The sequence below is a fragment of the Amphiura filiformis genome, chromosome 14 (assembly GCF_039555335.1).
Source record: "Amphiura filiformis chromosome 14, Afil_fr2py, whole genome shotgun sequence".
NCBI lineage: Eukaryota > Metazoa > Echinodermata > Ophiuroidea > Amphilepidida > Amphiuridae > Amphiura > Amphiura filiformis.
Genome location: NC_092641.1, coordinates 41,865,771 through 41,879,816, shown reverse-complemented (window position 1 = coordinate 41,879,816; position 14,046 = coordinate 41,865,771). Strand labels below are relative to the sequence as shown.

Genomic DNA, 14,046 nt, shown 5'->3' with positions numbered 1-14,046 from the left:
TGAAAGAACAACTCAAATTCATCCTCTGTGTCTATTGAGCATGTTAAAAATAGCATGTATGAAAGAACCACTCAATTCCATGATTTGAGTCTTGTAACACATTGATTGAAATCCAGTATGTATAAAAGTCCACTTGTAACACATTCATTGCTAGAGAGTGACTTTTAAAAAAAATGGGTTTAATAAAGGAAAGTGTGTGGTTTATATTACATGGCAGAATGCTTATCAACATTATACATACCTGTGTGCATTATTTTGTATTACCTTACTAGTGGTAATCTCATTCTAACATTGTTGTCTTTGTATATGATTCAAAAAACCACCCAAGTCCTAAATTTAAAATGAACCCCACGAAGTCCCTGAAATGCTAATCGTCATACCTAATACAGGTTAATCCACTCATTTGCACGTAAAACTTACCATATTGACCAGGTAAATCTAACTGAAGGAATTCAAATGATACACAGGTTTTTCTCTCAAAATCACTTCCCATGGACTTGGGTGGGTTTTGTATTCATGTATTCAATTTGTTCTTGTCTACAGACGAATCCAATTTCACGCATTCCTACACCTCAATGGCAGCCGTAGCTGGGTCCCCCTTAGGTATATCCCCCTAAAATGTTAAATGATGTGGCCTTGGCGGGGATATTAAACTAAATTCCATCATCCGTGTTACACGTAGACAAAAGAATGATGAGAGTTTACAACACACAATACAATTCGACATCGATTTTTAAGCGGATTTAATCCACCCAATTGGGCAGTAACAACACCAGTTTGGTGTAGACGGGACCCAGTAATGGCCGACTGAATTCTTACCATGACTTGGCTCGTTGGATTCGTCTATAGACGAATCCAACGAGCCAAGTCATGGTCAGAATTTACTCGGCCATTACTGGGTCCCCAGCGCACCAAACTGGTGTTGTGACTGTCCAATTGGGTGGATTAAAACCGCATAAAAATCGATGTTACATTGTATTGTGTTGTAAATATTCGTCATTCTTTTGTCTACGTGTAACACGGGTGATGGAATGCAGATTAACATTTCCGCCAAGGACTTATCATTAAAATTCAGGGGGACCCAGTTATGGCTGCCATTGAGGTGTAGGAACGCGTGAAATTGGATTCGTCTTTATTGGATTTTTACACCGAGGAAACGTGTTGTACATTGGTTAGCCTGTGCCATAATTCCACATTCCCCTATATGAGTACGACCCCCTCAAATGTTCGTTTTGATATAGCAATTCAAATAAAGATCGAGTTTCGTTACGTAGGTAACACAGCGAAATAGGTCAAGTACCATTATTGACCTTGCCCTATGTGGTTGCATTACGTAGGTAACGACACGTTCATCTTAGACTGTTCAATCCTATCTTTACTTGAATCGTTATATCAAAACGAACATTTTGACACCTCATTTGTCAAAATCGGAGCACATTGATCATTTGACACCCATACAGCCAAAACGTGACCTTTGACCTTTTGGTAATAACCCAAGAACGGTACATTCTAGATAGATCAAACTATACGTTATCTAATCCTTGTGTCTAGAGATTATATTGGTATGGTCTTCAACATAATTTGAGCAAGTTTGAAATTTGACCATATTATCATATCAGTAACGTGCATGAGGTTGTGGCTAGGGGGCAAAGATGCAGAATAGCACTCCCTTCTAATTAGGAAACTGTTGGTAAGAATCAAGTTGAATTTCGTTCTTAAAATGGCCTTTCAAATAACTGCTTATGTTGAAATGTTGATGAATATTGTAATTCATTTTTTTTTTCAGATATTTTTAGCAGCACAACCCGAAGCAAGTATACATGTACAACAGTAAATATGTGGAATTATACAATATAATAAAGAGTATTGTTTCTCTCGTCTACCAAAGGGAGCGGGATTTTTCTGTCACGCCAAATCGGTGAAATTTACCACCTTATTGTGAGGCCATCCTTTGCATTCATTTTAGCAACAACATCAACAAATCGATCTACCACCCTACCCGGGCTAAGAGAGGCCCTCGGCACAAGAGGGTGGGGGTGGTGGATGCATCCCTACCATTATGTGTTTATCGTTTTTGCTCTAATGCAAATGTTCTAGGGTATATATATTTTAAACTTGATATTTAAATTAAAATAGGGACTTCCTTGCATATTTAGCTAATGGCAAAAGTCTTATTTTTCTATGATATTTTTAGCCATCAACCGATTTTGGTCCATTTTTGTGTCCAATAGATTTTCCATATTTCTTGGGTTGGGTGCACTCACATGCTGATGTCATAATGACATAATATGGATAGGTACTGATGGCACTTAACGGGTTAGGCAATTTTAAATTGATTTGCGAAAAGTGTTTTGATACGTTCATTAATTTCTCATAAAGTAAAAATTGCAGATTAACAAATAATGGTTCAAATGAAAGCCATTATCGGGGGCTAATTGTTGTATCACTATGAAAGGCCTGACACCAATATAAACATTTGTTTCGGTGACCCAAGTTCATGGTCATTTCTGCTCACGCACTTTTTTACAGATGGCCTGGAATTTCATATTTCGGTTTCAGCGATTTCCCGAAAAAGGTGGTATGTTTTTGAAAAGCATTTCCGCTTAGAATGTAGATAGTTATTGTTGATATTACTCTTCGCGATTTTATTTTATGCACTCTTTAGCCGACAATTTTCAATGCATTTCACACACTAGAAATGTCGCTTGCATAAATACCGATATTTTTAACAGTATCGTTTTTGTTAACCAAAATACCATCCACATTAGTTCCCAAGACTTTGATGAAACCATAGATACCAAATCGGACTGCAGGTGATGAACAGATTTTAAACTAGAATCAAAAGAACCAGCGTAGGCCCTCTCAAAATGTACTTTTTTAATATATCGCGTTGTGATAAAAAGGACTGCTTTTTACAACGAAAAGTTTTACTTACCCCAAACTTCTCACGTAGTGTTGTCTCGATGTTCGTTGCTGGTTGGTATTATTCCGATTAAGCGATTTTCATGATTTAGGCCTACTTAGCCTACATTTGACCAAATATTTGCCCACACCATGTCCGAATATATTCCAAAAATGGCGCCGCATTCGGTGTCACATTAACGACAAGCTTATGGTAAGATGTGTGATACTTTCTGACACTATATTCACGGTTTTTCTACTAGCTATTAAACCTATGACAAATTTGGCTGGTTTGCGATGTTCAATACCATTTTTTTCACCCTGATGTGGCAGCACTGCCACATCGGGGTGAAAAATGGCATAGGTAATAGATGACTATGAAACCTCAAACTTGCCCCTCGATAAAGGTTGGCAATTGAATTGAAGCAGGCGTCAGTTTAGCGAACTTTGCCTGTTTAATGCGAATGCAAGCGCCGCCCGGACTGTGAAGTTTTCCGCATACCGTATATGGGTTTAAATATCAAAATTTTAAATTACCAGTCATATTTAAGACCTGAAACCACATGATTTCAGAAGGAAAACACCTTGCAAAAGCTTACTAGGCAGTGAAGTCCATAAGAAATGGCTAAAACTTGATTTTCAAACTGAAGAACATCGACGTGTACAGCGTAGATAGCGTTGTTATGCAACCGCTTGATCCATCACTACGGAAGTAGTTGTGACCTCGGCAGGAAGTGACGTCGGACTACGACAGCGAATAGTGTGGTCATTTATAGTACGATCAGTACAAAAAGTCCAATGCGATTTTTAATGTATTTTCTAAAATTAAAAGAACCCCTTTTTAGCGGGAATTTTTGTAAGTTACACAGCTGAAGTTGTGAAAGGGTTGAAAGACTACAATATTACGGCATAAACAAGAATATGTTTGTTTGGTCTTAATTCCTATAGCTACATCCCTTAATTTGGTATCAATGGATAGAGTAGATCCATAACTATACGTTGGTTTGGCAAACGTTTGGTACAAAACATTCGTAAGGGTTGCAACCCTCTTCGTTTCATAGAGGTGTTGCATAAATGCCTTCGGATGACAAGGATTAAGCGCACAAAGTACTAATAGTACTCGCACAGGCAGGTATGTCGGGAGTTTTTACTCTGGTATATCTGCCTATGCATGTTATGTTTCCATTTGTAAATTCATGTTTAAATGTGCTAGTGTGCGATGCGTAATTGGTCTTTCCCCTGTATATTGATATATTAAGTATAACGATTAATTAATTTAAGCATCATTAATTTGATCTCGTGCGCTAGTTTGTAATGTTTGAATGTTTCCATATTCCAGTGTATGATGCGTAAGCCTCTTTCTCTGTTTTTAGTAATAATACTTCTTGATATATTCTTCGATACATTGTCGATGTGATTATTTCCATGTGAGCTTTTCGTCAATTTTAATAATATTCCCATAGACCTAAATCTAGTTTGTACCACTTGTTTGAGTTTCGTACCCAAGAGCATAGTATATTATTGCACCGCCCATAATTTGATATAGTAACACTCTTTATCAGCCTCCTATCATCTATGAAAACATACATGCAACTAGATATTATCAATTATTAAATTAACAATAAAAGTCATTTAATAGCGTACAACCAATAAGGTAAACGGCGATATCTGAGACTGATTATTTCACATGTTAACCTATATATTAGAGCTCTTATAGTGTACAGGCAGGCAGCATTTGCGTGAGCGGAAAATGTATGGGGAAGTCCCCGCTATGGAAATTTACGGAAGCGTGTAAAAGACATAGATCGAGATAATAAACGTGATAAAAAACGATTTCATATTTTGCCGAATACATAGCTATACGTATCAACCAAAAGTGACACCACGTCTTTCAGAAGTTTTGGCAAATTAAATTCACTACTATGTCTAACCATGGTCTAACAGTCTAAATGACCACAGGCATACAGCTGAATTTTCAAGTAATTGCTTTAACATTACCCTCTGCATTTCGCATGTCTTGTGTAGCTTTCCGTCATGATTTGAACCAACATCTTGGGTCATTGTTTGCATTGGTTCATAGTTCGCTTTTATTGATAAACCTGCATTTATTTGCTTACAAATGCCTGTGTACAAAGCTGTACAAGATTCTATTGCATTATTTTATAGTACGATTACACATTTTTGAAAGAAAACGTCTCGGAATAACTTGGACAACACTTCTCGACAACATCTAGCCTACAGCTCTAAAAGTAAGTTGTTTTTTGTCCAGGGTTTTTGTTTGTTTGTGTGTAGTTGTAGTAGTAGGAGAGAAAACACAATATGAGAATTTTTGATCCCCTTTCAAGCTTTACAATTCCCTAAAAATGTATTGTAATAAATTTAATAAACTCCTTTTAGAAGGGAAAGCTGGCTCGGAAAGGGTCTTGCATATTAATATATTTAATACGCAGGCCTATGTCAAAGTAGGAAATTGACGTTGTTTTTGTTAAATTATCGTAATTATTGGCAAGACCTATACCCTTATGAAAAGGATAATTCACCGAGCAGAGTGCATTCGTCAAGATAAACGCACGAGACCGTTATTATTAGTGTTATTATTATTATTATTATTATTATTATTATTATTATTATTATTATTATTATTATTATGATTATTATTATTATTATTTTTATGATTAGGGGGCCTAATCATGGCTGCGTCATTGGTTACCCAATCGTATGACCTGACCAAGTGCAGTAAATGCCATCAACCTCTAAACTCTCCAAAGACTCTTCCATGCTTGCACAGCTACTGCGAAATCTGCTTAGAAGGACACGCCACCGACTCATTACCCAACAGCAAAGTGAAATGTGTTGAATGTGGAGAAGAATTTGACATACCACCAGGTGGCTTGAAAGAATGGCAACCACTGGCGATTGTTCATCGGTTAACTGAGCAGAAGGCTATGCAGATGCAATTGATGTCAGAAGAAATCATTCATTGCACTGCTTGTGCTGGCGTCGGCGAGGAAGGTATGGTTTTTAACTAATAATTATGCCTGTTTGCTTAAATTACCAATCTGGTCTCAAATTAAAGACCTCCTAACCAAGGGGATTAAATCACATCGAGTGCATTTCGAGATAATGCAGTTCCAATGCTCTAAAACACGAAGTTCAAAACTCATTTTTCATGATTTTGTGACTTAACCCATTGTAGTTCTCCAGGGGCGTAGCCAGCTTTCTTGGTGGGGGTGGGCAAAATAAAATTTCAGGAGCACAGCTGAAAAAAATTGCAGTTGCAACATGCATTTCTTGTTTTTAGAGAGACTATACATATCTTCGAGCTTCCAAAAACGGCTTCATTGGAACGATGTGCGTGCGTTTTTTACACTATTTTGACCCATGATCGGGGTGAATTTTAATGGAAAAGGGACTCCTTACCCTTTTTCTTCACTTTTTTCTTTCATTTTGTGTCAGGGGGGGCAGTCTGCCCCCTTTTGGCTAACGGATAGTTTGCACTCTCTAGAATACTTGGTTTTCAACCAAATTTGACCAACTTTAATAGCAATTTGACCACTGTTCTACCTACCCTTTTGTGTCACATTTTGTGGACCTACTTTTATGAAATTGCACTTAAAAGATTCGGAATCAGCACCCCAAAGTTGAACAAGACCACCTTTTACCAAAACCTTCCAAAATCTATAAATCAGTATTACAAGTTTAGTTCCTGTATGACACATCAGTAAAATAATGTGTCCATTTTTTTTTAACTGTTGGTAATAATATTGATTGATCCTTGATCAAATATCTGTATCGGCCCAAAATAGTAATATTATTACTATTACCAACACAATACATTTAACGAAATGTACTACTCGGAATTCTAGAACAATGTAACAGTCAATGCTTAGAGTAAATAAAAACAAACACTACTATCAGAATATTCCGTTTTACATATTTTACAGAAGAGCAAGGCGTCAAGTCTGACCTACCTACCGCTGTGGCCCGATGTACAGAATGTGACGACTACTTATGTAAGCGTTGTGTTACTATGCACAAAATACTACGAGTCCTGAAAAACCACCCAGTAGTTACCCTTGATGAGCTTCGCGAGGGGAAATTCCCGGAAGCCACTGCTATTAAGCAGAAGATGTGCGTGAAACACAAAGGTGAAGCTTTGTTATTTTACTGTGAAACCTGCGATGTTCCCATCTGTCGTCAGTGCGTCGTAATCACACATCGTCATCCAGAACATAAGCAAGCTGAGTTGGAACAGGTCGTCAAGGAGAAGAAGGAACAGCTTCAACAGATGCAAGAGAGCTGCGGGAAGAATGATGAAGAAGTCAATAAAGCTTTGCAAGAAATCCGTAAAATCAGACGTGATTTTGATCTAGCTGTATCAGAAGCTAGGATCCAGATCAAAGATACCGTCCAGAAATTGAAGTCTTCTTATTTGAAGCGTCTCGATGAAGCACAGAAGGCTACTGAACAGGAGTTAAACAACATAGAGAAGGAAGGTCTAGAAACCATCAAGACCGCAGATAACCAGCTGACCTCCATCATATCCCGGATATCAACCGTAAAGGCAGTTACCAAATTACTGAACGACAGCGGATCTGACTTTGAGGTCGCTTCTGATTACGGATCCCTGAAAACTGTGGTAAATGATGTCGTTGGAGTCGAGCCTGCGTCGATTATTCACACTGGGAAGAATTTGACTGATGTAAAATTTGACGAAAACACAGTCCAGAATTCTGACAAGATAATCATTGGTCAGGTATGGTCGCGTAGTATACGCCGTAGACGGGAGCTGAAAAATGAGACACCTGTCTTGAAGATGGAAATCGGAAATGTTGGAAACGAAAAATTCTCCCTTGCACTTGATGTTGCCGTCACACCAACTAGAGATATTGCAGTAACGGATCACAGCGCAGCCAAAGTTAAGATTTTTAACGCCGACGGTGCATTTAAATCTGCATTCAACGTCAATGTAGGTGTCGACGCAGGGAGACAATCCTACCCATGGTGCATTCAGGTTGGCCCCAACAATACATTCTACGTCACCGACTCGTCATCACCATACGTGAAGATATTTGACTTCCAAGGGACTTATAAACGATACTTCCACACGGTATCCCCTGATAATGTTGCTTACAACACTCATGGATCAAGCAGTCTACGTGGGTTAGCCATCAACACAAAGAACACACAGGTTCTTGTTGGGAATGTCAATCACAATTTTTTAAGTTGCCATTCGCTTGACGGAACGCATCTGTCGAGTATCAAGTTGACGATTGCGCCACAGTTTCTTGCAGTCACATCAACGGGAAATATCCTTGTCAGTCCTTACTCAACCGGTGATGTTCAAATCATAGACGAAGCAGGAACGGTTCTATCGAAACTTCAGACACCGATTGGCGTTTCATCTTGGACTTCTTGCGGTCTCGTTATCAGCAAATGCTTCAGCGTTGACGGCGATGAAGACGAGGTGTTTGTCACTGACGGCGCCAACGGATACGCCGTATATCGCTATTCTGCTTCTGGAAAATACATCGATTGCGTGACGAAAGGGTTTTCAGACTATATATACAGCATGGCGTTGTCTGCTGACGAGAAGCTACTTTTTGTGGCGAACACAACATCAGTGAAATGTTTTGAGATTTAAATTAAAGTTGATATGCTAAATATTACCTCGGACGCCTTAAAATTGCACGTATAAGAACAAAACAGATTTTAATATCCTCGGGTTTTTCATATCGGACTCTTAACATGCCTAAGGTTAATCTATAAAATCTTAAATAATTACGTCACGAATTCCATTGAAATTTCGTGACCGTTTTAGGTGACTTAACCCTATTAGATGTACGTGATCTTTGCCGTCTTTTCCCGTATGAACAATATTTGTAAAAAATAGTATGCTAACATGGGTTTTAGTATATTGTTTATGATTTTGGATGATGGAAATGGTGGAATTCAGTTGTTGTATTAATAAATACATTTCAATTTGGCAGTGAACCTAACATTCAACATTGGTTGCCAAAATTCCAAGTACATTTATATCATAATAGCTAAGCTAACTCATTGTGTTGTAATGCCTTTCACCATTTTAGATTTCAGTTCATCAAAATGAATAAAGTTATCAAAATAAGAATTCAAATCTACGCTATGGGGCGTTCAGTTTATCACAAACCAATCACATAAAAAATAATCATCAAATAAAATTTTGCATGATTTTCTTGTCCCTGTAGAATATTTGATACTGGTGTATGTTTTGTTTACAACTTAATGAAAATGCATTTCACTTCTTGTTTTGCTATACCTGTCTGATCATCGCGTAAAAAGCACTAGGTCACGCGTTGCTACACAGCTTGACCAGCGAATGAGGTGCCGATGTGATTATGACGTGATTCAATTAGCCAATCAGAACGACAGTTTAGTATGCGCCATAAACTGCGTCAAATTGGCAGACCGCTGAAGTTCTCTGCTGAAAACTATAATTACAATAAATTCTTTCGATGAACTAAAATCTAAAATTGTGATCGAAATATAACTACAAATATTGTTGTTACTACATTATGATTATTATTTTAGATATCAACAGTCATTTTGAAATTATGTCGGCTGAGAGACTGACAAGTTTTTTATCTAAAATGTGAGAGCTAAATGTATTGATTTTTAAAAAGGTTAGCAAGGAAACATTTCAATATCACTTTGTACAATGTTTGTAAAATAATCATAATTTTGCTGTTGGAAAATATTGCATCAATTATTTTCAAAAATGTATTTGTTTTGTGTAATGTTTCTGCAGTGTTCTGTAAGTACATAATCCACCAAAAAAACGTTGACAACGTAAAGAAAGCAGCAAGTTTAAAAAGCCCCCACCTCGGCTCACTTTTTGAAACTTGGTCCCATTTGTAAAAGATACTGATTTAATCTTTGTCATAATCAACTTAAAACATTTCCAGAAGTGTTATGTATCTTTAATGTGCCGATGCGATATTAAGTTGTTAGCATTCTGGAACGATCAGAAAGGTTATTATGTTGTTCTTGGCCAATATCCTATATATGTTTTGTTTTATAATAATTATTAAGTTCATGACCAATGATTGAATTAAACGAATAACAAGTAGGCATGTTAATGGCAATGATGCTATTGTTTAAACGTTAAAAACACCGATTTGCTGTTGATATTCAAAATGGGACCAAGTTTCAAAAAGTGAGCCGAGGTGGGGGCTTTTAAACTTGCTGCTTTCTTTACGTTGTCAACGTTTTTTGGTGGATTTTCTTTCTTTTTATGAATGTAGCCAAGCAGCTCTAAGCTTGGAAAGTCATCGGGTTACGAAGTACTCCATAAAACGAATAAAACTAAAAATAGATGTTTGAAATTATGTTATCCTTGATTTATGACAGTAAATAATTTAATAAAACTTTATCAGCCGTTTATTTTGAAAACTTGCTGGTCACTGCTACCGCGTGACTGTAATGTTAATAGGGATACATATACATTTTTATATACTTTAATTATTCAAGGCAACTAAGAATATGTAAATATGAACAACACATACCCAATGTTGACGGTGCCAGCGAGACACAGAGTCAGTCCGATTTACTTCAAATTGAAACTATGTAGCAAGGCTTATACTGCGGAAGCGTCTAAGTGCCACGACTTAGCAAGATAATTATGTTTTAATGATTGTGGATAGTTGGATATCCAAATTTCGCGGTTGATAGTTCTTTGTAGCCCTGCGGGGCAATCAAGTTGGATTTCCCTATTAAGCGGCGGTTGTTGGCGGTCTTTCGCGGTTTGTAGTTTTAATTTCCCTCATTCTTCATGCCCTACCCTCTATCGGGGGTTAATTTATAGTTTAAGCTCGTTGGATAACTATACTTCGTGGTGTGGTTCTTTGTAGCCCTGCGGGCAATCTAGTTGGATATCCAAATTTTGCAGTTGATAGTTATTTAGATTTATAGATCTAGTTGGATTTCCCTATTAAGCGGCGGTTGTTGGCGGTCTTTCGCGGTTTGTGGTTTTGATTTCCCTCATTCTTTATGCCCTACCCTCTATCGGGGGTTAATTTATAGTTTAAGCTTGTTGGGTAACTATACTTCACAGTGTGTGGTTTTTGAAGCCCTGCGGAGCAATATAGCTGGATGTCTCTATTGAGCGGCGGTTGTTGGTTGTCTTTCGCAGTTTGTGGTTTTAATTTGTTGGATATCCAAATTTCGCGATTTGTGGTTCTTTGTAGCCCTGCGGGTCAATCTAGTTGGATATCCCTAGTGAGCGGCGGTTTTTGGCGTTCTTTCGCGGTTTGTGGTTTTAATTTCTCTACTTGTTCAGGCCCTGGCCTCTATCGGTGGCTAATATGTCTTTTAAACTGGTTGGATATCCATATTTCGCGGTTTGTGGTTCTTTCTAGCCCTGCGGGGCAATATAGTTTGATATCCCTATTGAGCGGCGGTTGTTGGCGGTCTTTCGCGGTTTGTGATTTTAATTTCCCTCATTCTTCAAGCCCTGCTCTCTATCGAGGGTTAATTAAATAGCTTCAGCTTGTTGGCTATCAAAATTGTGGAAAATCTTGTTGCACATTCCTATAGACTGTGCCAAGTTGATCTGTGTGTCTGTGGTGGGGACAGTCCCTCCTTTCAATAGGCCTTTGTGTATTTTTGCCGCTTTGCTAATTTGTCTTTACGTATGACTTTAATGGCCTTCCATATTTGGTTGTCTCTTTTTGGATACGTTTTTGTCCCTGCTGGCCTTCCATATTAGTGGAACAATTGTTCACACCTATAGAGTGTATGCAACAAACCAACCGGAACGGTATAACAATTGAAATGACAGTCATGTAGGAATACGGTTCTACGATAGCTGAAGATGACAGAGGGACATGTCTCAAGATCGATTCAACAACCATTCATACATATTACATGTTTTATTGTCCAATTATCATGCGAATCGCCCCGTGGTAGGACAGAACTTTATTTAAATGAGAAAATATTGGTAACCTGATCTAGTTTCTTGTGTTATTCAGATTGTTGTGTTGTTCAGATTTAAATAAATAAAGAAAGTAATAAAGAGGTTTCTTTTATTATTTGTTCTGCTAGCGGCTGCACTATAGGTTGTTTTTTTTAAATAGGCCCTTAATATAATAAATAATAAACCTGAGAATCAAACATCTTGCTTTGATAAAATAATGTCACAATAGCACTGGATGATTAAAATTGTGTTATCCTTGATTAATGACAATAAAATTATTGTTTAATACAATATTGAAAAAAAACACCCAGTTGGTCATCGGGTTTCGAACTCGGATAGAACAATATAAGTCAAGTGTTTTAATGTTAGGTGTAAATATAGTCTCGCGGGAGCATCTTATTAGTCTTCTTTAACAGTCTTTTTTTAAAAAAACTTGCTGGTCACGGCTACCGCGTGACTCTAATAATATTGAAATCCAAGTTGGTTGCTGTTTCAAATAAGTTTAAACAAATAAAAGTTGTGTACAAAATATTCGTAAGGGTTGCAACCCCCTCCGTCTCATCATGCGAGTATTTTTTTTTTGGGGGCTTTGGGGCGCCAGTCCCCGGGGTAAAAGCAGGGGCGGCCAAAATGAGGGGGCGGCAAACAGAGGGGCGGCAAAAAGAAGGGGCGGCAAAAAGAATTAGTAAAGAAAGAAGGGCGGAAAGAATTGGGAAAAAGCATAAAACATTGAATTTACAAAAAATGAATGGTACTATGCATCAAAATTTTTTTGCTCTTCACTTTTTCAAACCACCGTAAAAAAATTGGGTCAACCTTTTCGGGCTGTTGATGAAGGGGCGGCAAAATTGAATTTTCTTCAGCCCCCGGGGTAGGAGCGGCCACGATACGCCACTGCGTCTGGTAGCGGTGTTCCAGAAATATCTCCGGATAGTCGGGTATCTACCAGGCTTTAATGTGCATCCCCCAGGACTCTACCAAACCAACTTTTTTAGCTTCCTTTTATGGTCCTATAACACATTCAAGATGTTAACAAAAAATATGTCCCGTCCCGGCACTCCGGCCATATTCAAGGTTATAGGTCAACACAGGGGTCAAATTTCAAAGTTGCTCAAATCTGGTTAACAAGCACACCAAATTATTCCTCTCATTGCAAAGATTCAGAAAAAGTATAGTTTGACCTACCTGCGACTTACCGTTCTTGAGTTATAAGCAAAAAGGTCAAATTTTGAGCGGTGGTCAGTTTTTTTGGCCACACAGGGGCCAAAAATTAAAAATGCTCCGATTTCAACGCAAATGGTCTCAAATTGCTCGTCATGCAAAAGCAAGTCAAAAAAGGAATTGTTTGCACTGTCTAAAATGCTTCGTTATTGACAAAATTGGCCATAAAGGTCAATCCCCATTACAGCCTATTGACCACAACCTATGTTGTGACGTTTCCTAGGTAACGAAACATCCTACATGGTTACAACTATTCCTTATTTGACTAATTGGTACATAACAAGCATTTTGAGACCAATTTCGTTCAAATTGGAGCATTTTTAATTTTTGGCCCCTGTGTGGCCAAAAAAACTGACCACCACCCAAAATTTGACCTTTTTGCTTATAACTCAAGAACGGTATGTCGCAGGTAGGTCAAACTATACTTTTTCTGAATCCTTGCAATGAGAGAAATAATTTGATGTGCTTGTTAACCAGATCTTGAATGTGTTATAGGACCATCAAAGGGAGATAGAAAAGTTGGTTTGGTAGAGTCCTGGGGGGGGATGTACATTAAAGCCTGGTAGATACCCGACTAGGATGACAAGGATTAAGCACACAACGTACTCCTGTAATACTTCTTGATACATTCTTTGATACATTTTCGATTTGATTATTTCCATGTGAGGTTTTCGTCAATAAATATTTACATTAATTTAGTTTGTACCACTTGTTCGAGTTTCGTACCCAAGAGCATAGTATATTATCGCACCGCCCATAATTTGATATTAACACCCTTATCAGCCTCCATGAAAATATACATGCATCTAGGTATTATCTATTATTAACTTAACAATAAAAGTCATTATATAGCGTATTACAAATAAGGTAAACGGCGATATCTGAGACTGAATTAATTTCACATGTTAACCTACAATAGAGCTCTTATAGTAGGGATGACCAATGAACCATCAACTTGATTAGAACACTCC

The 14,046-nt window shown here is 37.8% G+C and overlaps 1 protein-coding gene across 1 annotated transcript; it reads left to right on the top strand.

Moving 5' to 3' along the window:
• Positions 1-5,591: 5,591 nt before the first annotated feature.
• Positions 5,592-8,723, top strand: LOC140169033 (uncharacterized). Its single transcript, XM_072192319.1, has 2 exons — positions 5,592-5,913; positions 6,846-8,723. The coding sequence occupies exons 1-2, from the start codon at positions 5,592-5,594 to the stop codon at positions 8,543-8,545; spliced, it is 2,022 nt and encodes a 673-aa protein (XP_072048420.1). The 3' UTR covers positions 8,546-8,723.
• Positions 8,724-14,046: the final 5,323 nt, after the last annotated feature.